Source organism: Podarcis cretensis (assembly GCF_951804945.1).
Source record: "Podarcis cretensis genome assembly, chromosome: 16".
NCBI lineage: Eukaryota > Metazoa > Chordata > Lepidosauria > Squamata > Lacertidae > Podarcis > Podarcis cretensis.
This window is the reverse complement of record NC_137186.1, coordinates 10282179-10305436: the sequence shown is the minus strand read 5'-3', so window position 1 is coordinate 10305436 and position 23258 is coordinate 10282179. Positions and strand designations below refer to the sequence as shown.

The 23258-nt window shown below is 50.8% G+C and overlaps 1 protein-coding gene across 5 annotated transcripts; it reads left to right on the top strand.

The window, feature by feature from the left end:
- The first annotated feature begins 26 nt into the window (after positions 1-26).
- DCST2 (DC-STAMP domain containing 2) lies at positions 27-23258 on the top strand. Of its 5 annotated transcripts, none has more exons than XM_079958003.1 (15): positions 27-181; positions 2642-2812; positions 5191-5292; positions 6531-6725; positions 8987-9052; positions 10054-10267; positions 11555-11712; positions 13533-13697; positions 13848-14015; positions 17221-17321; positions 18384-18514; positions 19068-19195; positions 20204-20297; positions 21301-21588; positions 23064-23258. In XM_079958003.1, exons 2-15 carry the CDS (start codon positions 2656-2658, stop codon positions 23158-23160), a joined length of 2064 nt encoding a protein of 687 aa, XP_079814129.1. In that variant the 5' UTR covers positions 27-181; positions 2642-2655; the 3' UTR covers positions 23161-23258. The 5 variants fall into 5 exon arrangements, with proteins under 5 accessions (XP_079814129.1, XP_079814130.1, XP_079814127.1 ...); XM_079958001.1 differs by lacking the exon at positions 27-181 and adding an exon at positions 1030-1663 and having other exon boundaries at positions 23067-23258; XM_079958000.1 differs by lacking the exon at positions 27-181 and adding an exon at positions 1031-1663.

Here is a 23258-nt window from a genome sequence, read left to right as displayed (position 1 = left end):
TCAGCTCTGCTGGGTGATCTATTGAGATCATTGGATGAATAGAAGCAATGTTGATTAAGTCGCAAGAGCAGGATTGATTTGAGTTGATTAAGCTGGGTAAATGCGGCAGCCAGACTGGTGACTGGGAGTGGCCGCTGAGACCATATTACACCGGTCCTTAAAAGACCTACATTGGCTCCCAGTAGGTTTCCAAGCACAATTCAAAGTGTTGGTGCTGACATTTAAAGCCCTAAACAGCCTCGGCCCAGTATACCTGAAGGAGCGTCTCCACCCCCATTGTCCAGCCCGGACACTGAGGTCCAGCACCGAGGGCCTTCTGCCAATTCCCTCACTGCAAGAAGCGAAACCACAGGGAACCAGGCAGAGGGCCTTCACAGTAGTGACGCCCTCCCATCAGATATCAAGGAAATAAACAACTATCTGACTTTTAGAAGACATTTGAAGGCAGCCCTGTTTAGGGAAGTTTTTAACGTTTGAAGTTTTATTCTGTTTTTAGTGTTCTGTTGGGAGCCGACCAGAGCGGTTGGGGAAACCCAGCCAGATGGGCGGGATATAAATAATAAAATTATTATTAATATTATTATTATTATTATTATTAGCTATGCCCTTTCGAAGGATATCCTCTGAAGTTCTAGAGCAATTCCTGGCTTGTCCCTCTGATTTAAGTTGCCAAACACTGATTTCACAAATTTCATATCCTCTGTGTAATTCTGGGAGGCTGGGCTAGGGGGAGTCACCCAAAATCAGGGCAAGGCTTAAATAAATGGATAGGGGCAGACTTGCAGTAGAATCTGAAAAGAAGAGTTTTTAGCAAGTGATGAGAGGAGCCAGGGCAGAAAGTGGGTGGAGCTAGGGGCAAGGTTGGGGCAGAATTTGGCAAGGAGGTTTGGGAGGAGCTAGTGTGGAATGTGGGTGGGGCTAAAGTGGAGTCAACAGAGAATGCAGTGAGTGGTGGGAGGAGCTAGTGTGGAATGTGGGCATGGCTAGGGTGGAGTCAATGGAGGATCCAGCAAGGGATGGGAGGAGCTACTGTAGAATGTGGGTGGGGCTAGGGACAGAATCTGACAGGTCGTGTGTGGAGCCTAGCGGAATCTCAAGTGTACTGGTTTTTCAGACCTGTCATAGGAACGTTGGTATAATTGTTGTTGGGACGATAACACACTGACTGGAGACTTTCTCCTTTCCTGGCTCCCCCATTCCAAATATCTTACCACCCCATAAGTTTTTAACACAGGTTTCTCTTGGTTTGTGATTTTACCAGACACACTTCCAAACCCATTGCAGACACGGAGACCACGGAGCACCCCTTGCTCTGGTCCATGCAGTACTCTGTTGGGTAGCCTCCTTGAAGCCATCACCGCCATGGGTCTCCTGTCTATTTTCTCACCGCGTGGGGGTCGAAACAGGAAGAGAAAGAAGCCACCGGTCCCACAGGTGGTCGAGGACACCCTGGGCCGGTCAGTGACCCGTAGTGTGGGTGGCTTTGCCTTGGGCATGATCCTCGCCACAGCCTATGGGGCAATGGTCATTTTTGTGCAGGGGTACAACATCTGGTACTGTCTTCTGTCGACCATCACCCTGGCCCTTGGGCTTGGCCTTGGCATGGCCTTCTCATGCAAAGTTCGTGTCACCGTCCTCCTCATGCTGCCCCAGATCTTCTCAAGTAAGTGTGGAAAAACCCAAGACAAGTGAAAATAATACAGTCCCCAGACAGAATTGGAGGCGGGGAGCGGGAAGTGGCGTTGTGAGCCAGACAGAATCCACTATTTTGAAGAACGACCCACAGCGAAAGCTGCTATTCTTTGGGGGCTATTCCTACCCCTAATACTGGTTACTTGAGAGAACAAGGGCTGTAGCTCGCTGGGCATAGCTGTCAACCGTCCCTTATTTGGCGGGAAACTCCCTTATCCCAGCACTGTGTCCCGCTGCTGTCCCTTATTGATGATGTCCCTTAAATTTCCCGGGTTTCCAAGGAAGCAGCTCCTTTCCCTCCCTGCCGGCCTGGGAGGAGGGAGGCTCCAACTGTGTTGCTTGGCTGCGTTGCTCACCCAATAAGGAGTCTAAGAAGGACTGGGGGGTGGAGCTTGCATGCCTTGTGCCAATCAAATCGGCCGCGTTGCCTGGGGACTCGCCTTTGCTCAGCGCTTCCCAGTGGAGAGGTGACGGTGGTTTCCCTTGCTGCATCCCCTTTGCTGGGTTGCTGCGCTGTGGGAACCACCACTTGAGGCTTCGTTTGGCTGCTGACTGGGCTTTCTGCCTTTGGCTCGGAGGGGCTCAGAAGTTGAACATACCTGTGCTCGGAAAATCCCTTATTTTGGCTGCTGATCCCTTATTTTCGAGGCTGCTGGTCCCTTATTTTCAAATCTGTAAGTTAACAGCTATGTCGCTGGGCGAGCATCTGCCAGTTTCGATGCCTGGCATCTCCAGGTAGGCCTGAGAGGAGACAGCTGCAAACAGCCACACTCCGCACTGCAACATTTTGTTGAAGCGCCTCACTCAGTGCTGTTGGCAGGGCCTAAGAACTGGCTGGCGACATACAGCTGCAGTTCTGGGGCAGGAGGAGAAAGACTTCCCTGAGAGGGACCCCACTCAGCCCCTGACGCTTTTCTATTCCGTCTCCCATCTCTGTCGCCACCTACAGAAGAAGGCAAGACCATGCTGTTGATCCTGGCATTCGGCTTGGCCATGGAGGGCCCGTTCGCCAACATCATCCGCAACTTCACCCGGTGCGCCGATGCCGTGTCGTGTGGCGCCGAGCTCGCCCTCAACCAGACGGCAGAAATGCTGCAGAGGGCCCGCGAGCCCCTGATCAGTGAGACGACGGGGTTTTGTTGCTGTTCTGCTTGCACCAGCCTTGCACTTTTATCCCTGGCCGGAAGTGCATTTTTTGAAAGGCAGGGGTTGAAAGACCTCTGTCCACAGGAGTTGAATGGGGCCCTCTGGGTCTCTCTGTCTGTTACAGTGGTACCTCGGGTTAAGTACTTAATTCGTTCTGGAGGTCCGTTCTTAACCTGAAACTGTTCTTAACCTGAAGCACCACTTTAGCTAATGGGGCCTCCCGCTGATGCCGCGCCACCAGGGCATGATTTCTGTTCTCATCCTGAAGCAAAGTTCTTAACCCGAGGTACTATTTCTGGGTTAGCGGAGTCTGTAACCTGAAGCGTATATAACCTGAAGCGTAATGTAACCTGAGGTACCACTGTACTCTGAATTCTCCCCAGGCCACGCCTCCCCTCCCTAGGCCCTGCCCCCTCAGCAGCCCAGGCCACGCCTCCCCTCCCTAGGCCCTGGCCCCTCAGCAGCCCAGGCCACGCCTCCTCTCCCTAGGCCCTGCCCCCTCAGCAGCCCAGGCCACGCCTTCTTCCCCAGACCACGCCCCTCAGCAGCCCAACTTCACACCCCCGTCAAGTGTTTTTTCCTGACATGCTCCCTTGAAGAGGAAGAATGCCTCATGCTTGCTTTACTTGCGCTCTGCAAAGGCAATATTTACCTCCGTGACCCCACCCACTTTTTGTCTCTGACATCGCCCACCACTAGCGTGCGATTCCGCACAAATTTCTAGGGGAAAGATCTTGCCAGCTGCTCTGAGATCCTGTGATGAAGGGAGGTATATGAATCCAATAAATAAGCAAATAACAAAATATAAATGAATCGTAGAATCAGAGAATTGTACAGTTGGAAGACCCCTGAGGGGCATCTGGGCCAACCCCTTTGCAGTGCAGGAATCCTGCCCACAGACATCCCTACATGGGCTCGAACCACCAACCTTCTGGTTAACGGTCAGACACACAATCAAACAAACAACCCCCAGATGCATCCAGTAAAACCCAAAGCAGGACCAGTGGCGTAGCGTGGGTTGTCAGCACCCGGGGCAAGGCAAGTAATTTGCGCCCCCTAACCCATGGATTTGCGCCCCCTAACCTGTGGATTTGCGCCCCCTAACCCTAACCCCCAGATGTTGCGCCCGGTGCGGCCGGCCCCCCCTGCACCCTCCACGCTACGCCACTGCAGCAGCACCAAACTGTTAATTCAGAGGCACGTGAATGCCTCTGACATTGGAGCAGAACATCTCTACTGTGGCTGGTAGCAGTTGCTAGCCTCCGTGATTTTGCTGAATCCACTTTTAAAGCCATCTAAGTTGATTGCCATCACTGCCTCCTTTTGGAGCATATTCCTTAGTTTCTGTGCTTATCTGTCCCGAATTTCCAGACATTCAGCTCCCTTGGGTGCCCAACAGTGTTGACGAGGCAGCCTATCTACCGTATTTTTTGCTCTATAAGACTCACTTTTTCCCTCCTAAAAAGTAAGGGGAAATGTGTGTGTGTCTTATGGAGCGAATGCAGGCTGCGCAGCTATCCCAGAAGCCAGAACAGCAAGAGGGATCGCTGCTTTCACTGCGCAGCGATCCCTCTTGCTGTTTTGGCTTCTGAAATTCAGAATATTTTTTTTCTTGTTTTCCTCCTCCAAAAACTAGGTGCGTCTTGTGGTCTGGTGCGTCTTATAGAGCGAAAAATACGGTACTTTCTCCATGCCAAACATCCTCATTAACCATTAACCGTCCTAACATGGGCTGATGTAGGCTTGCCATATATCAGGAAAATTCCTGACACATCTTGGTTTTGGGGTGTAAAAATGGCGTCTGGGGGAATTTTGCTGAATTGGCAAAATCTGGATATATATGAGAGCCAGTGTGGTGTAGTGGTTCAGAGTGGTAGTCTGAACCTGGGGAACCGGGTTTGCGTCTCCGCTCCTCCACATGCAGCTGCTGGGTGACCTTGGGCCAGTCACACTTCTCTGAAGTCTCTCAGCCCCACTCACCCCACAGAGTGTTTGTTGTGGGGGAGGAAGGAAAAGGAGAATGTTAGCCGCTTTGAGACTCCTGAAGGGGAGTGAAAGCCGGGATATCAAATCCAAACTCCTCTTCTTCTTCTTCTAACATGATGGAAAAAGCAGCGGAAACAGCTCAAAAAGCTTAGAATCACTATTTTTGGGTTAGGTTTCCCCCCAGAAAGCGCAGGAATTTTACTTTCTGAAATCTGGCAGCCCTAGCTGATGGGAATTAGAGTCTAGCAACTTTAGAATGGCACCAACACTGCCTACGCCTTCAGTCCTGGCACTGTTCTTGGTTCTTAATAGACACCGACCATATTAAAAGTGGGCTTTCTCTCTCCCCCAACATCTTCTGCCTAGATGCGCTACGAAAAATCAAGGACATCGCTCAGAAAGCAAAAGTGGTTGGTGACCGCGTCCGAAAGCTTTTCCGATCTGTCATGGACTCTGTACGGCACGTGGGTGAGTTTGCAGGGGCGCAGAATGGGTTGGGATGGAGGGGGGATGCAAGAAGCCAGGGAGATGGACTAAACGGGTTTCACCCTATAATAATAATTTATTATTTATACCCTGCCCATCTGGCTGGGTTTCCTATGGCGTCACCCGTGGGGTCAAATGAGAAGAGAGCTTTTGGCTAACTCCAACCTACCACAAGACAGTTAGTTTACCCACAGAGACTGTCTGTCATTATTACAATTATCATCCTCATCATCTTTGAATTACTAATCACCTTCCAAACCAATTTACAGGTAATTAAAAACTAAATGTAATAATACTATGTGTTCGTTTGTTTATATATCAGAAGTCGCTTTGAGTTACCTTGGTAAAAAGAAGAAAAACCAACCAATAAATTTAATATTATTATTAATAATAATAATAATAATAATAATAATAATAATAATGAATGCATCTATAACTCAAAGCAACCTATGGTATATAAACAAACAAACACATCCATTAAAGCTAGCACAAAAGAAGAGAAAAACCTAAAGCACAATAGTCTTTTAAGAAGGCAGGAATAAAACACCCCATCAAGTCAAGGAGGCCACAGATAATTATTATTTATTAATTAGCTGCCCTTGACCCTAAGGTATGAGTTACAACATTAAAACTCAATATTAAAAACAGTTTAAAACAGCCTACAAATTAAAAGCTAAAGGCCTGGTGAAAGAAGATTGGTTTCCCCCAGGGCCTAAAATGGTGTCATGCTGGTCTCTCTGGGGAGAGCTTTCCGCAAGCAGAATTAAAAACAGACAAGCAAAGTGTACACTTGTGGTAAAGACCCTTTATCCAGGTGGAAAAACCTGCCAGGACAAAAATATATTCAGTTGTTTCCAGGAAGTGCAGCTAGCCTGGACAGGGATACTGTTCCACAGAACAGGTACAGGCCCCTTAAAAGCCCTGCTCTGAGATAGTGGATTTCTGAAATCTTTGAGATTTGCAGGGGAGACCCTGCCGAAACCGCGGTGATGTATAAGGGATACATAAGGGATAAGGCCGTCTCTCAAATAACCTGGTCCTGAGCTGGAGAAGGACATATTATACCTTGAACTTGGCCCAGCGGAAGATTCGCCACGAGTTCAAATTCTGCCAGCAGGGTGTTATTGACCGGCAGCCACAAGCAGCCTAGCTGCTGCGCTCTGCACGTGCTCCAGACAGTCAAATTCACCCTTTTCTCTTCTGCCCCTTCCTTCGTGCAGCTCACTGCCTGCGCAACGTGTGGTACTTCCTCCTCAACCTGGGCGAGGTCTGCAACGAGGAGATGGGCACCCCCTACCGGAAATGCACCCGTCTCTTTGACAACGCCAAGGACACGTGTGAGCGGGCAGTCCCCTTCCTCTACTTCCTCTGCTCCGTCGTCCTGCTCTTCAAGTACCTCTGCGGCCTGGCTAATAGTGAGCGTGAACTTTGACCCCTTGACCCTCCTGTCGCCCCTCCGATGGTTGCACTTGACCTCTGACACTAGTGCAGTGGTCAGTGGGATTCCCTTGTCTCCAGACCTTCATCCCCAAACCTCTTACCCTTCGCTGGCTTAGTCACTGCTTAGCATGACCCCTGATCTCTCGTCAACCTAGTCACTGCTGTGCTGGGCCCAGGGTTAACCCAAGTAACGGTCCTAAATGCAAGGGTTCCGCAAGGAGGTCCGGTCCCAAATGCAAGGGTTCCGCAAGGAGTCAGTCCGACAGGGCCAAGGCAGGAAGCCAGGCTAGGTCAGGCACAGGGTCACAGGCAGGTTCTGGCAAACAGCAATGTTACTCCCGCAACCTGGGGCGGGTCCAGCAGCCTTTTATCTCTGTCGGGGTCATAGCTGTCAACTTACAGATTTGAAAATAAGGGACCAGCAGCCTCGAAAATAAGGGATCAGCAGCCAAAATAAGGGATCAATATTTACTTTGATAAAATACATATTTTCTTGCGTGCAAATGGCTTTAGATACCTGTTAGGTCCATAAATTACCATATAGCATATATTCAACACAAAAAACAGCAACAATTTGTTGTTGACAAAGGACAGCATAGAAAGGCCCCCATTACCTTCAGTAGCTTATTTAAGGGACATCATCAATAAGGGACAACAGTGGGACATGGCGCTGGGATAAGGGACTGTCCCGCCAAATAAGGGACGCTTGACAGCTATGGTCGGGGTAACAGCCGGTCCCCAGCGACTCACCTCCCTGTCTCTCCCAAAGGCGTACTCCTCCTCTTGCAAGTACTCAGGTCTCTCCTTCTCTCAGACCTCAGTCTCTGCAGCTCGGGAGACGTCGGTGGGTTACTAGACCCAGGGGCCGCTCCAGCCTCCCCTGACCCAACTGGTAGTGAAACAACTGTAAGTGATGGCCTAGCTGGAGGCAACGAGGTCATCCCTGCATCTGGAGCCAGGGCAGGCTCACGCCCCTGACTCGGCCCAGCTGGTGTTTGTTGCAGGGGAACCTGTGCAGACTGGGACTCTTCAGGATCAGGCCCCAGACTAGGTTCAGCTGCCGCCTGAGGCAAAGGATCAGGTGCGGACTGAGACTCCTCTGGTTCCGAATCCCAGGCCATCACAACTGCTTACTGTGACCTCTGTCCTCTTGCTAGGCTAATCGCTGTTTAGCATGACCTATGGCCGCTTGTTAGCCTAGTCCTTGCCCAATGTGACTCCTGACCTCTGACCCCTGGTTCACTTAGTTTCCGCTTAGCATAACCCCTGACCTATGACCTCTTTCGACTTTTCACTGCTTAGCATGACTCCCCATTAGTCTAGTCAATGTTTGTGACCTAAACAGCACAAACTATCCTTATTCATGATAGACATGGCATAGCTCCTCTAGCTCCTACAAGCCTGGTCACTATTTAGGATGACCCCTGACCTCTGGTCAGCTTCGTTTCTGCCTACTGTGACCCCCAGCCTTAATCAAAGTCCATGAACCGGCCTCTGAGCCCCTCGTCCACCTGCTTAATGTTACCCTTGACCTCTCATGAGCCATGTCACTGCTTTGTGCAACCTCTGACCCCTTCGTCATCCTACTGTGAGCCTTGACCTCTGGTGTCTGTGGCAAACAGCTAGTGTGACTCAGGTGCTTCTTCACGTTCTCTGCATGGCCCCAGCCTCAAACACCACCAGAGCTCAGCCCCGGAGTCCAACCAGGCCAGACAGTTGAATCTAGACACATAAAAAAAAAAAAATGCTGTGAAAATGCTTTTTTAAAAATAAAATAAATAAAAATATATATTGAATTTGCCAATAGCTCGTCATCTAGTGTCACATTTGTATAATGCACTTAAAACACACATAAAACGTTATGTTTGCAGCAGAGAGATTCGCAGAAATCAGCCATTTAATAATATATTGTTGGGAGCTATTGGGGCGGGGGAGACTGGTGTGCTATGGTTGTGTTATGTGCGGGCAAGATATATGGTAGCTGCAGTTCATTGGCTTTTCAGGCCCCGATTAACTGACAAAAGAAGGGATAGCAATACAAGCCTACCTTAGAGGGCTGTTGTATGTGGGTGAATTAGATAATGTGTTGAACATGCTTTGACCTCACTGAATCTCTATGGTAATGCTTAGGAGTAGCAATATTGCTGTGACTGAGGCCAGCCAATGAATGTGTGTGCGGCTGAGAGCTAGACCACCGTGCCCTGCCCTCCTAATGGTCTTGTCTTTTTCCTCACAGTCCTCCTGCTCTTCTGCATAATTCCACAGTACATAGCACCGTTCCTGCGCCGCAAGGTTGTTGAGCGTGAGTGTGGAGAAAGGTTGGGGGATAAAACACCTGTCCAGTTCAGGTCTGATCCAGCAGGGCTTCCCCAAAGTTTTTAAGTGGACACCTTTACTTATACATAGCATTTGGTACCCCAAAAGGCTTACAGAGCAGCCTACATACAATCAAAGCAAGGCAATCCCTACTCCTAAGCTTGCAATCTTAACAAAAATACACATAAGGTAAAAGGCACAGGGAGGGCAAAGGAAAACTAAAACCAAAACTCAGACCAGGCATAGGCATAGGCAAACTCGGCCCTCCAGATGTTTTGAGACTATAATTTCCATCATCCCTGCGTGCCATGACACAATTGGATGCATAAAAACTGACTCCTTTTGGAATAAAAATTGCCCAGACCTAGAAATATGATTTAAAGCTTTACTAACCATAACTCCTTCAAAACAGGTACAAAAACGATCAATAATACACCCAGAAAGGAGTATAAAGCATATGCATATTCATGCAGAGGTTCTTCTTCTTAAATATATAATATCATTACGGTCAGAGCAAAAATCAAAGCTCTGTCTCTGCCATAGCTGCATCTAGCATAAGGTTATTTGCTGCTGGAGAAACATTATTACCACATCCTTTGCTCCCTGTGGCTTCCAGAGAAAGATTAACAGGCAGCTCCCTTCAAGGTGGCGATTTGCAATCAAATACCCCTCACATGATCTAAGGTTAAACACTCGTGATAAAGATAGCAGAGAACACCAGCAGTTAATCAATCTGTTAGAGCTCAGGGAGCTTCAGTATGCTTCAGTGGAATATTCCAATGTTAAACCCTTGGCAATATACATACAGGCATTCTCAATTTCGCTATGCGATTAAACAATTATACTTAACAGTCTTGTGGCTCTGTGAGTCGCCAAAACGCGACCTTTTAACAAAGCGATTCAAGCCGGCGCTAGAGTTGTAGTATAGACGTAGCCACCCTTGTTCTCACACCCTCCCCTCCCATCTCCCCCAATATGCACCACCAGCGATCGTGGCTGTGCTGAACCGCGTGCGACACGAGTTCGAGTTCAACATCACAGCTGTGCACCACTACGACGTGACCGTCAATGCCAGCAAGAGCCTGTCCCAAGTCGCCTTTGACATCATGGAGGACGTCTCCAAGCGGCTGCAGCCTGCGAAGGAGGCTGTAGGGCTTTTTGGCTATATGTCTACCTTGGTCATTCTGTACCTCTACATCAAGTGAGTCAGAGCAAGGAGGCCAAGAGGAGCGAGGAGCTTCTTTGCTATTCCTAAGACAGGGCTAAGGAACCAGGCGGTGGTAGACTACAACTCCCATCATCCCTCACCATTGGCTCTAATAGCTGGGGCTGAGGGGAGATGGAGTCCAACAACCTCTGGAGGTTCACCTCTATACGTTCCATTTGGCTAAACACCACTGTTAAGTTCAATTTGATATGTGATCCCTGATTGGTTGGGAGGACTGTGGCGTTTGCCCTCCTAGGTGTGTGACATCATACTGGGTTCATAAAGAAAGGGTTAACTAATTGTAAAATGACTAACCAATAGGAACCCAAGGGGAGGAGTTAGAGTTAGAGTTGTTAAGAAGTCAGTCTGGTGTTAGAGAAGAGAGGGAGAGGATAAGTCTGTGGGTTGGGCTAGTCTGATGTGAGAGAATCTGTTAAGAGGAGTCAGTCAAACAGTTGAGATAATCAGTCAGAAGGTATTAGGAAGGTATAGGCCGGTAAAGAAACCAAAGTTAAGAAACTGAGAAGAATGTTATCTGAGAAACCATAAACTTGTTAATACTTATAAAATAAATTTGTTTATTTGGTTGAATTTTAACAACTGTCTGGACTCAGTGTTTTACCCGAGAGTAACAGGTTGGTAGGGGAAACAGGTGGCGCTTTGGGTTAAACCACAGAGCCTAGGACTTGCTTATCAGAAGGTCAGCGGTTCGAATCCCCGCGACGGGGTGAGCTCCCGTTGCTCAGTCCCTGCTCCTGCCCACCTAGCAGTTTGAAAGCACGTCAAAGTGCAAGTAGATAAATAGGTACCGCTCCGGCAGGAAGGTAAATGGTGTTTCCGTGTGCTGCTCTGGTTCGCCAGAAGTAGCTTAGTCATGCTGGCCACATGACCCGGAAGCTGTACGCTGGCTCCCTTGGCCAATAAAGCGAGATGAGCGCCACAACCCCAGAGTCGGCCACGACTGGACCTAATGGTCAGGGGTCCCTTTACCTTTACCTTTAATGGGCTGGTGGCAGCGGGGAAGCGAGCACAGTGGTGGCACAGGGATCAATAGACTGTTAAACGTCCAGGGACCCTGTGTGATCGCCACAAGGACATTTAGACCATGTGCTGCAAACTGCAGGAGAACAGAGTGTTTTTGTGCTCGGGTCCCACTGTGAGAGCAGGGTGTTGGGCTAGATGGGCCATTCACCTGATCCAGCAGCGATCTTCTTATACTTGCTGAGCTAACCTATCAGCCTTTCTCATGTGAAAGCAATGTCTGTTTATTGACTTCAACAGGGCTCTGCTGTACCGGAAGCATTATTTGCACGAGGACAGTTTTGACAACATCTTCATCACCAAGCCGTTCCTGGAGATGGATGCAATGCGGAGGAAGAACAAGAAACCCACCGTCCTGCCGTTGTCTGCAAAGGAGTGTACCAAGTACATCCGCCCAAGTAAGGCAGCAGCTCTAGAAAGACCCAGCTTGGCCTCCGGAAATTATTCACTAAAATGAGAGGTGTTGGGTGGAAACATGCATATGTATGCTGCAGGGAACCAGGCAGAGGGCCTTCTCAGTAGTGGCGCCTTCCCTGGGGAATGCCCTTCCATCAGATAAATCGGAGAACTACACAACTTTTAGAAGACGTCTGAAGGCCGCCCCGTATCGGGAAGTTTTTAATGTTTGACATTTCATTATGTTTTTATATGTGTTGGAAGCCACCCAGAGTGGCTGGGGCAACTGAACCAGATGGGCAGGGTATTATTATTATTATTATTATTATTATTATTATTATTATTACTACTACTATTAATGCATTACACACCAAGGGCCCGTCTGCACTGTACAATCATACCTCGGGTTGCGAACGTGATCCATGCGGGAGGCATGTTCGCAACCCACAACGTTTGCAACCTGAAGCACCGTGTCTGCGCACGCGCATGACGCTATTTGCCGCTTCTGCACATGCACGTGATGTCATTTTGTGTTTCTGGGTATGCGCGAGCGCCGAAACCCGGAAGTAACCCGTTCCGGGTTCAGTGTGGTCTGCAACCTGAAAACGCACAACCTGTAGCGTTCATAACCCAAGGTATGACTCTACATTTAAAGCAGTACCATACCACCTTAAACAGCATAGCTCCACCCCCAATAATCATGGGAAATGTAGTGTGTTAAGGTTGCTACACAGTGGGACGCAGGTGGCGCTGTGGGTTAAAGCCTCAGCGCCTAGGACTTGCCGATCGAAAGGTCGGCGGTTCGAATCCCTGCGGCGGGGTGCGCTCCCGCTGCTCGGTCCCAGCGCCTGCCAACCTAGCAGTTCGAAAGCACCTCCGGGTGCAAGTAGATAAATAGGGACCGCTTACCAGCGGGAAGGTAAACGGCGTTTCCGTGTGCGGCTCTGGCTCGCCAGAGCAGCGATGTCACGCTGGCCACGTGACCCGGAAGTGTCTCCGGACAGCGCTGGCCCCTGGCCTCTTAAGTGAGATGGGCGCACAACCCCAGAGTCTGTCAAGACTGGCCCGTACGGGCAGGGGTACCTTTACCTTTACCTTTAAGGTTGCTACACACAATGTCAATTTCCCAAGTTTAGCTCAGTAGGGGAATAGGGAGGTCTCCTAATCATTCTCAGTACCCCGGACAGACTACAGCTCCCAGAATTCCTTGGGGGGAAGGATGGTAGTTTAAAGGGGCACCGTCTCAGCATCGCCCTTGAGCCAGTGTCACCAACTGGACTCATGCACTTCAACCCCGACTGGGCTAGGCGAGCTGGGTAGCACTTCCAGAGACCACCAGGTCAAAGTGCTGTGGACTCATAGCTTAGAGTTGTGAGCACCGGATTCACTCCCACAATACAGTCGTCGCACAGCAGAGTATGGCAGAGTCTGGCAGTGTATACACGACTCGGAGAGCAGCTCTGTAGAATATCTTCTTTTATTCTATAACTATAACTATAATACAAAACTATATACAGAGCTAAATAGGTCTAAGCATAAATGAATGCTGCACTGAGTGTCTGCAGCTGCTCTTAGCAGCAACCTTATCTCTACACACAATCTCTAACACTCAGTCTCTCTCTCTCTCCGACACACTGACTGACTTGGTGCTGGAGCTGAATAAGTAGAAAGCAGAATACTGCTCCTCCTCTCTGGAGAATCAGCAGACTCGTCAGGAGATTCTTGGATATGGGAGGGGTGAAATCTCCTCACACCGTAGTGCTTTAAATGGTGTGAATGTGGCCCTGAGTCCACCCAGCCACTATTGCTTCTTCCTCTGCAGCCTCGCTCATATTGCCCCGCAAAGAGCAACTCCGCTACACGCTGGCCATCGTCTCCCTCTTTCGCCAACTGACCCTTGCTGTCCTGCTAATCATCGCAGACTTTTCGGTCTTCTGGCTGTTGGACTTGGTGAGGTATCTGCTGCATGGAGAAATCGTTGCAAGAGGTAACAGAACTGGTGGGATGGTGGTCTATTGTGCAACCTGCCAAAAGAGTACAAAGGTGGATCTGTTTTTGCACCAATTATGGGTGGAGATTGGGATTCAGACATAATAGCTACTGTTCAGATCAGGGCCTGAGCCGCGTCTCCCCGCAGCCCCCGTGACAATGAGCGTCAGTGTCAACGGGACAGGCTACACCGGCGAGATGTACCGCGACATGGTCTCGGCCTTCGAGGTCCTGCAGAGGGGCAACGTCAGCGTGCTGTCCCGGAAATGTCGCCTGCGCCCGGCGGAGCCCGATTACGACGGCTACATCACCATTGGTAACTGGGGGGACTGGGAAAGGCTTCCTCCCCGGTGGGGGCTGGTGCTGCCTTTGGGGACTGGTAGGGCTGGAGGTCCAACACTAGGTCGAGCCAGAGCCACCCTCTCACTATATATAAGGGTCTGGTGACTTCTGTTTCAGTGTATCTGAAGAAGTGTGCATGCACACGAAAGCTCGTAGCAATAACTAACTTAGTTGGTCTCTAAGGTGTGCAGGTGGCACTGTGGGTTAACCACAGAGCCTAGGACTTGCCGATCAGAAGGTTGGTGGTTCGAATCCACGCGACGGGGTGAGCTCCCATTGCTCGGTCCCTGCTAATGCCCACCTAGCAGTTCGAAAGCACGTCAAAGTGCAAGTAGATAAATAGGTACCACTCTGGCAGGAAGGTAAATGGCGTTTCCGTGTGCTGCTCTGGTTCGCAAGAAGCGGCTTAGTCATGGTGGCCACATGACCCGGAAGCTGTACGCCGGCTCCCTTGGCCAATAATGTGAGATGAGTGCCGCAACCCCAGAGTCGGCCACGACTGGACCTAATGGTCAGGGGTCCCTTTACCTTTACTTTAAGAGTCTGCCAGCTCTGCAGGCAAGGGGCGCCACAACGGGGCTTTCCACAGGGGTGCCGCAGAAAGAATGTAGTTGGTCAAGGGAGCCGTGGACCCCAGAAAGTTGAGAACCTCTGCTGTCGTGTGATTGCTGATGGGCGCTGAAAGGGCACGGGGAGGCCAGCAGTAGGTGGCACCAGAGACAGTGACAGACAGAGCCACACCATGACTGGTTGTGGGAGGGGAAGCCTTAAGGTTGTGGGCTGGAGCAACCTTCACCACCTGGCGCCCTCCAGATGTTTTGAACTACATCTCCCATCGGCCCCAGGCAGCCAGGCCATTGTGGACTACAACTTCCATCAGTTAACAGCCACGCTGCCCAGGGCTGATGGGGAGTTGTAGTCCAAAACATCTGGAGGGTGCCAGCCAGGTTGGTGAAAGGCGGACTTGAAAGGTCCCGATGGGATTTTGCGGCCACAAGTCCAGCTGCCAGGTAGACTTGGCCGCCAGCGTCAGGGAAGAAACTAGATGGGGGATACAGATGTCTAAGCTGCATTGCTCAGAAGAAAGTGCGCCAGGAACTTCATAACAGTGAAGTTGGTGAAGACTTGACGTCATCCTCCAAAAAGTTTTTTATTTGAGTTCCTACTGAAATGAGGCTGCATTTTAATGTTGCATTTTAATCTTGTTTTTAAAGTTGTATTTCAATCAATTGCTTTTATAGCGGTGTTAGCTGCCCTGAGCCCAGTCTTGGCTGGGGAGGGCGGGGTATAAATAAAATTTAATAATAAGAAGTGGCAAAGTGGAGGAGAGGGAGATTCCCTGCACTGCTGTGGTCCATGGAATTGCCCATTAAAAGCACAAAGCTCTGCACCAGCCTCTTGTGGCTGTTTCTGGAATTGCACAGTGCAGGAAATGTTCCGCAAGGGTACCACAGTGCAACGGGGTGTTAGGGGAGAGGATAGTACCTCTGGCGGGGGACTCCTTCTGGGCTAGTTTGTCCACCTTGGATCCCCACCCTGCACCCAGCTTTCACCTGTGGCTCCTAGAAGCTGTCAGCATGAGAGGGCGGCCACACCCCAGGGAACAGCTTCGACTGACAGGCTGAACCAAGTGAAGGGAGCCAATGGGTCACAAACCCTGGGTGAGTTAGGGAATGCCCCTGCGTGTGAAGACAGGCTCTGAAGGATTGAGTGGACAAGACCAGGAGTGGGCCCAGCAGACAAGAAGGTGATTTCTGCACCTGCTGTAGAGGGAAGTGAGGGGCAGGTGGGGCTCATCTGCCTGGGAAGGGAGCCCACCTAGGAGAAGGAAAACTCTGATTGTCATGGTCCGGTTCACGGGCGAGCAGTGTCCCAGCTGGGGACATTGGGACTGGGGGCAAGATGGCGGGGTGAGAGCAGGAACAGGAGTCCGGAAGCCAAGAGTCCGAGGGTCAGAGAGCCAGGAGTCAAGAAGCCAAGGGTCCGAGGATCAAGAAGCAAGGAGTCACGAAGTCAGGGGTCTGAGGATCAAGGAGCAAGGGGTCACAAAGTCAGGGGTCTGAGGATCAAGAAGCTAGGGGTCACGAAGTCAGGGGTCCGAGGATCAAGAAGCAAGGAGTCACGAAGTCAGGGGTCTGAGGATCAAGAAGCAAGGGGTCACAAAGTCAGGGGTCTGAGGATCAAGAAGCAAGGAGTCGCGAAGTCAGGGGTCTGAGGATCAAGAAGCAAGGAGTCAAGGAACCAAACGCAGCAAGGCAGTGAACATGTTGCTGTGGCAAAGAGCCGAAGGGAAATGCAGTGGTGTCCCGCAAGACGAATGCCTCGCTAGACGAAAAACGCGCAAGACGAAAGGGTTTTCCGTTTCTTGAGTTGCTTTGCAAGATAAATTTCCCTATGGGCTTGCTTTGCAAGACGAAAACGACTTGCAGGTTGGCTTCCTTTTTCTTAAAGCCGTTAATACCCGGGGAATCCGCGCTCCACAAGACGAAAAAATCGCAAGACGAAGCAACTCGCGGAACGAATTAATTTCGTCTTGCGAGGCACCACTGTGCTGACCTTATATCCCTTCCCGGCTCTTGCCACCTGGTGCTGTGAGTTACCAATCGGCCTCACCTGTGCGGCCACACCTTGCCTCTCCAGAACAAACTTAGGAAGGCCCCAGTCCTGCGAAGCCCTACTGGTCACAGGGCCTGGCTCCTGCACGCACTCCTGACACCGATCCCAAACCTTTGCTGCCTTGTGGGATTTTTTTTTGGGGGGGGGGGGGAGGCTCAGAAGCAAACCCTGCACAAATCTGGAGTGGAGTCCCTGAGATGGTTGGATGGCGCCTTGTAAGCCTCCTTCTGGCAAGGGGGCTTAACAAACTACAGTTCCCAGGATTCTCCATGTGATAGAAGAGTGTGGGGCAGTGGTTAGAGTGTCGGGCTAGGACCGGGGAGGGGGGGAGAGACCAGGGTTCAAATCCCTTCTTGCCCATGAAGTTCACTGGGGGACCTTGGGGCAGTCGCTGCCTCTCAGCCTAACCCGCCTCGCAGGGTTGTTGTGGGGATTAAATGAAGAGAACCACGCACGCCACATCAAGTTCCTGGGGGTGGGAGGAGGATGGATCTAAATGCGCCAAGTAGGCAGATAATTAAGTGGTGTTGCTTCTTCAAACCTCCTAACCACCCGTCTCCCAGGTCTCATGTACGGCGTCTGTTTCTTCATCGCCATCTTCGGCACCTACATACAGCGCCTGCGGCGGGTCGTGTGTGCTTGGTACTATCCCTCCCGTGAACAGGTGAGTGACTCTACACACACACACACACACACACACACACACACACCCTTGGATCGGGGAGGAATTTAGCTTCAGGTAGGCTAATAAGCGGGTGGTCTAAAGCACTGAGCCCAGGGCTTGCCGACCAAAAGGTCGGCGGTTCGAATCCCTGCAATGGGGTGAGCGCCGGTTCCTCGGTCCCTGCTCCTGCCCACCTAGCAGTTCGAAAGCACGTCAAAGTGCAAGTAGATAAATAGGTACCGCTCCGGTGGGAAGGTAAACGGCATTTCGGTGCGCTGCTCTCGTTCGCCAGAAGCGGCTTAGTCATGCTGGCCACGTGACCCAGAAGCTGTACGCCAGCTCCCTCGGTCAGTAAAGTGAGATGAGTGCCGCAATCCCAGAGTCGTCCGTGACTAGACTTAATGGTTGGGGGTCCTTTACCTTACCTTTACAGTGGTACCTCAGGTTAAGTACTTAATTCGTTCCGGAGGTCTGTTCTTAACCTGAAACTGAAACCCCACTTTAGCTAATGGGGCCTCCCGCTGCCGCCACGCCGCTGCTAGCAATTTATGTTCTCATCCTGAAGCAAAGTTCTTAACCCAAGGTAATATTTCTGGGTTAGCGGAGTCTGTAACCTGAAGCATATGTAACCTGAAGCGTATGTAACCCAAGGTACCACTGTAGTTGAAATTCCTGCATTGGAGGGGTTACACTAGATCAGTGGTGTCCAAACTTTTTTCAAAGTGGGCCAGATTTGATGAAGTGAAGGGCCATGGGGCCGACCAAAGTTGTTGAGGTTTTTTAGTATTTTACCCCAGGAAATAAAAGCCACAAGGGCCAGATTAAGCTGACCGGTGGGCCGGATTAGGCCCCCAAAATGGACTTTGAACATGCCTGCACTAGATGATGCTTGGGGGGGGGGTCCCTTGCAACGCTATGATTCTAACCACAACACCCCCCCTGAGCCACCTGACCACCTCAAATCCAGTTTTTTCTGCATGCAGCCTTCACCCCAACTAATTCCCTGGGCACCTGGTCTCCCGCTCAACCCAGTGATCTTATTTCCCCGCAACGATCCTTTAGGAGCGCACCTGTTACCTGTACAACACCATCCTGACACGAAGGACGGGACTGGCCCAAGCCGTGTTAAAGGCCGTGAGGAATCGCTCCGCAGACGGGGGCCACACCAACATTTTGTTGGTCCTCGCAGCTAAGTAAGCCCCCAAACCTTTTCCCGACAATGGAAGGAAAGAGTTGTAGTCTATGATGGTCGTGCCGGCAGGGGCTGATGGGAGCTGCAGTCAAAAACACTGGACAAACAATTCTGTCGTTGTCGTCATCAGAAATACTCTCCATCTGATATCCTTTTCCTTCTGGCCAGGGCACAGGAAATAAAACCTAACCATCCATCATCCTACACTTGAGAATTATATTTTCAGGACACACTCTAGTTGTGATTCTGATTTGTTTCACACTGATTTTAATGCTTTATTTTATACTGCTGTAACCTGCTCAGGGACCTTCTGGTAAAGGACAGGTGGTACTAATTGGGTTGAGGAAGCTGTGGCCAGTAGCAGCTGGGATGTTTGAATAAGGGAGGTATATATATCAAAACAACGACGTTTCACCTGCACACAGATAAAAGCAGAGACTGGTGGTGCTTTTGCAGAATCTTGACCTACAGTGCATTGTGTTTGTGTGTGTGTGTGTGTGTGTGTGTGTGTGTGTGTGTGTGAAAGAGACATCCCTCATGGGTCTCCTCCACAGGTCTCGGCTGTGCTCGTGGCTGGTCAAGAAACTGGGCGTCCATGAGTCCTACTGCATGGGCTGCGGGAAGATCCGCAAGGGCACGGACAGCGAGGACTTTGTCACCTGCAGTACGCAGGGATGCCGAGGTTGGAAGCCAGGGCGGGGCGAGGGAGGCTGTGGGGCAAAGGCGAGGCCCAGAAAGGCTGTAAAAGGAGGGCGGGGCAAATCATATTGTGCAGGATGCAGCTACTGGCGGCTGCTGCAGAAGGGGGCAGATTCAGGCCCAGAGGGCTGATGCAGGCCTCCAAGCCATAGCTGTTAACCTTCCCATTTTTTGCAGGAAATTCCCTTATTCCAGTGCCGTTTCCTGCTGCTTCCCGCTGCTATCTCGGATTGTTAGATATCCCGTAGACTGTGTGATCCCTTATTTTCAAATCTGAAAGTTGACAGCTATGCTCCAAGCCTTTGTATCTGGGGCACTCCCAGGCCACAGCCTTCGCCAAGCCCGTCCCTGACCCTCCTTGCATGTTCTTGCCTGGCCAGACTGTGTCCTTGAACTCTGATCCTGTTTCTCACTTGCTTGGACGGAGACTAGAGAGCCGGGCGGGGTGCGTGGCAGTGAGGGTAGGAACTAGCTTGTTGTAACAGGTGAAATTTATACCCTTTGCTCTGCCCACTTTTAGTTAAGTATTTTTATTTATTTACTTGATTTTGGCTGTGGCGGGGGGGTGTGGTGTGGCAGCGGGCTACGCCCATGTCTTGAGCTGAAAAAGTTTCCGTATGTAACCCTTGGGATTCTCCCCCAGAAAATCTGTACGGCAGTGGTGGGAAAACACAATCCAGGAGGCCAAATGCGGCCCTCCAAACCGGTTTGCCTGGCCCTCAGGACTCTCCCTAGGCCACACCCCCATCCTTGGACACACCCCTTCTCTCCAGGCCACACCCCTCACTTGCCTTGCCTTCACACCCTGATTTTGCCTGGGTAAGAGTACAGAGAGGGGTGTGTGGAAATTGAACCACCTTATATTGCTCCTCCCACTCTGCCATTGCTCCTCCTACCTTTGTCTCTGGTCCCGCCCACTCAGAGGGTTGATAAAGGTATCCCAGCCTGGCTCCTCTTACGCCACATGACTCTCCCTATCCCTTCTCCGCAGGTATCTACTGTCCGGACTGCTACAAACTCCTGGACAACATGTGTTCCATCTGCATGGCGCCCTTAACCTACCAGGGAGACATGGACGAGGAGGTGTGAGTGAGAAACTTCGTGTTTCCATTGCCCTCACTTTGGGGGCGCCCTAGTAAATAATGCCAGCCTCTCTAGAAGCTAATTCTACAGCGCCTCTCCTGCAGCACCCATGCATGCAGGCAAAGAAGAGTGATGAAATGATTTAGAGCTTACAGTTCGTTGGTGCTGAAACCAGGGCAAAGGAACTGTGGCGTAGTGGTTAGAGCACTGGGGTAGGGTCTGGCAGTGGAGTAGTGTGGGGGGGGGGCAGTGGGGCTGTTGCCCTGGGTGCAAAATTGGGGGCGGCAAAATTTCAAAAGAAAAAAAACCATATTGATTTTTTTTTAAAAAAATCAAGCAGTGTAAAATTTTCATGGAACTAATAATAACAATAAAATAAACAGCCTCTGACCTCTCCCCAGCTTCCTTCTCCCCACAGGGAAGACCCTTCTCTGCTGCTGCCATCTGGCCCTGACAGGAACCACGGGTTACGGGGCGCAATACTTGCCTTGCCCCAGGTACTGGCAACCATCGCTATGCTACTGGGACCTGGGAGACCAGGGTTCAAATCCCCACTCTGCCAGGATGTTTCCTGGGTGAACCCGGGCCTGTCACAGCCTTTCAGCCTAACCTACCTCATAGCATTGTAGAATCGCAGAGTTGGGACCAACCCCTGGCAATCCAGGAATCTTTCGCCCAACGTGGGGCTCAAACCCACAATTCTGAGGTTGTGAGTCTCATGCTCTGCCGACTGAGCTACTGAGGAGTGTATGCCGCCTTGAGCTCCCTCTCATTTTTAGATATGGATGTAAAAATAAGTGATAAATTAAAAAAAAACAAAACATGCCCATCATAGAAAGTCACCTCACATCAAGTGATGTCCCTCTTGGCCAGAATTGGCTCTTGAGACTTTGAGGCAGGGTGCCTTCCCCAGAGATGCCAGGGGGTCAAACCTGAAACCCCCCCCCCTGCATGCAGCGCAGGTGCTCCACTCACTGAGCCACACAGCCCTTCGCTTTCATCCAGGGATTCCAGTGACGAAGAGGCCATGGCTCTGTGGACCAAGGCAGTGCAGGCGCTAAGCGGGTCGCCGGACAAGGAACGCCAGAAGCAGCGGCGACTGCTGAGGGCGCGGATCGAGCGGGCAGTGAAAGGGCGCGGGGGCTGCCGCCGCTTACCCCCCGAACTGGCCAAGAAGATCCTGGAGCAGCTGAAGGAGCAGGAAGGGAGCAGCAGCAGCAGCAGCAGCGAAGATGCCGAGGACGACACATCTAGCAGCTCTGAGGAAGACGGTTCCTCAGGGTCGACATCCAGGTAAGGGCAGGGCATCGTGGGAAGGTACCTTACCACACTGTTTGCTCAATACTGTCTACACCATGGGTAGGCAAACCAAGGCCCGGGGGCCAGATCCGGCCCAATTGCCTTCTAAATCTGGCCCACGGACGGTCCGGGAACCAGCATGTTTTTACATGAGTAGAATGTGTGCTTTTATTTAAAATGTACCTCTGGGTTATTGGTGGGGCCTGCCTGGTGTTTTTACATGAGTAGAATGTGCCCTTTTATTTAAAATGTATCTCTGGGTGATTTGTAGGGCATAGAAATTCGTTCATATTTTTTTTCCAAAATATAGTCCGGCCCCCCACAAGGTCTGAGGGACAGTGGACCGGCCCCCTGCTGAAAAAGTTTGCTGACCCCTGGACTAGATTATGGGTAGGCAAACTAAGGTCCAGGGGCTAAATCCTGCCCACAGATGGACTGGGAATCAGCGTGTTTCTACATGAGTAGAATGTGTGCTTTTATTTAAAATGCATCTCTGGGTTATTTGTGGGGCATAGGAATTCGTTCATTTTTTCCCCTCTTCAAAATATAGTCCGGCCTCCCACAAGGTCTGAGGGACAGTGGACTGGCCCCCTGCTGAAAAAGTTTGCTGACTCCTGGTCTACACTGACTGGCAGCAGTATTCTTGCAACCCACTGGGGGGCCGACACCTGGGAGCTCCCAGGAGCCGGAGCTCTGGGGCCCTGTCCCTAGAAATAAAACGAAGATCCCAGTCCTCAGGGTTCGGGGCTGATCAAAACAGTAACACAGGAAGCTGCCTTCTGCAGAGCCAGACCGTTGCTTCATCTAGCTCGGAAGGCCCCGCACTGGCAAGCAGTGGCTTTTCAGGGGTTCAGATAAGGAGTCTATCCTAGCCTGGCTCGGAGGTGCCAGGAATGAACTTGGGACCTTCTGTACCCAAAGCAGAGCCACCATTGTTCATCCCAAACACTGTTTTGTGCCCTTAGCAGCTGTGGGACACACACACAGTCAACTGGCAGCGCTGTGGCCCAGCCATGGTGGCATGCCGAGGCCGCAACTGCACCTGTTGAATTCTTGCCTGCCGGACAGCTCGTAACAGCAGAGAATACCCCAGGGATGGGGAACTTCGGCCCTTCCAGGTGTTGTTGGATGTCATGGGGGAAGTTGTGTGCATAGTTGTAGCAGCCTCTAACATCTGCACAACTGGAATGCTCCGCCCAATGTGCCTCTGGCTCTGCCCCCCACATGCCCCCCCCCAGAAGGTGGTGTGAGAAGCAAACCTTGACCCAAAGAGTTAAAAAAAACCTCATCTTCTCCCTTGTCTTTTGTCTATTTCTTAAAATTATTCTGCCAAGATTGTCTCATTTTTAAGATGTCCCTTTGTGAGCAGCTTCGAGCACCTCAGGCGAGCGGGAAAAGTGAGGCTATGAAACCACTTAAAATTAAATGAGATCTCCTATATCACCCATCCCTTTCTCCCCGCCTTCCAGCAGCCTCGATTTCGGCTACCAGAAGGAAGTGGAGACCAGCAGCGGCGAGGAGCTGGAGGAGGTGAAAAGCGAGAAGAGGTCTGCCCCAAAAAAGTAGGGAGCGAGACAGAGAATGAGGCTCTGCCACCTCCCTTAAAGAGAGGAAGTATGTATGGCAATAAATTAGGTATCCGTGCCTTCTATTTTCAATATACA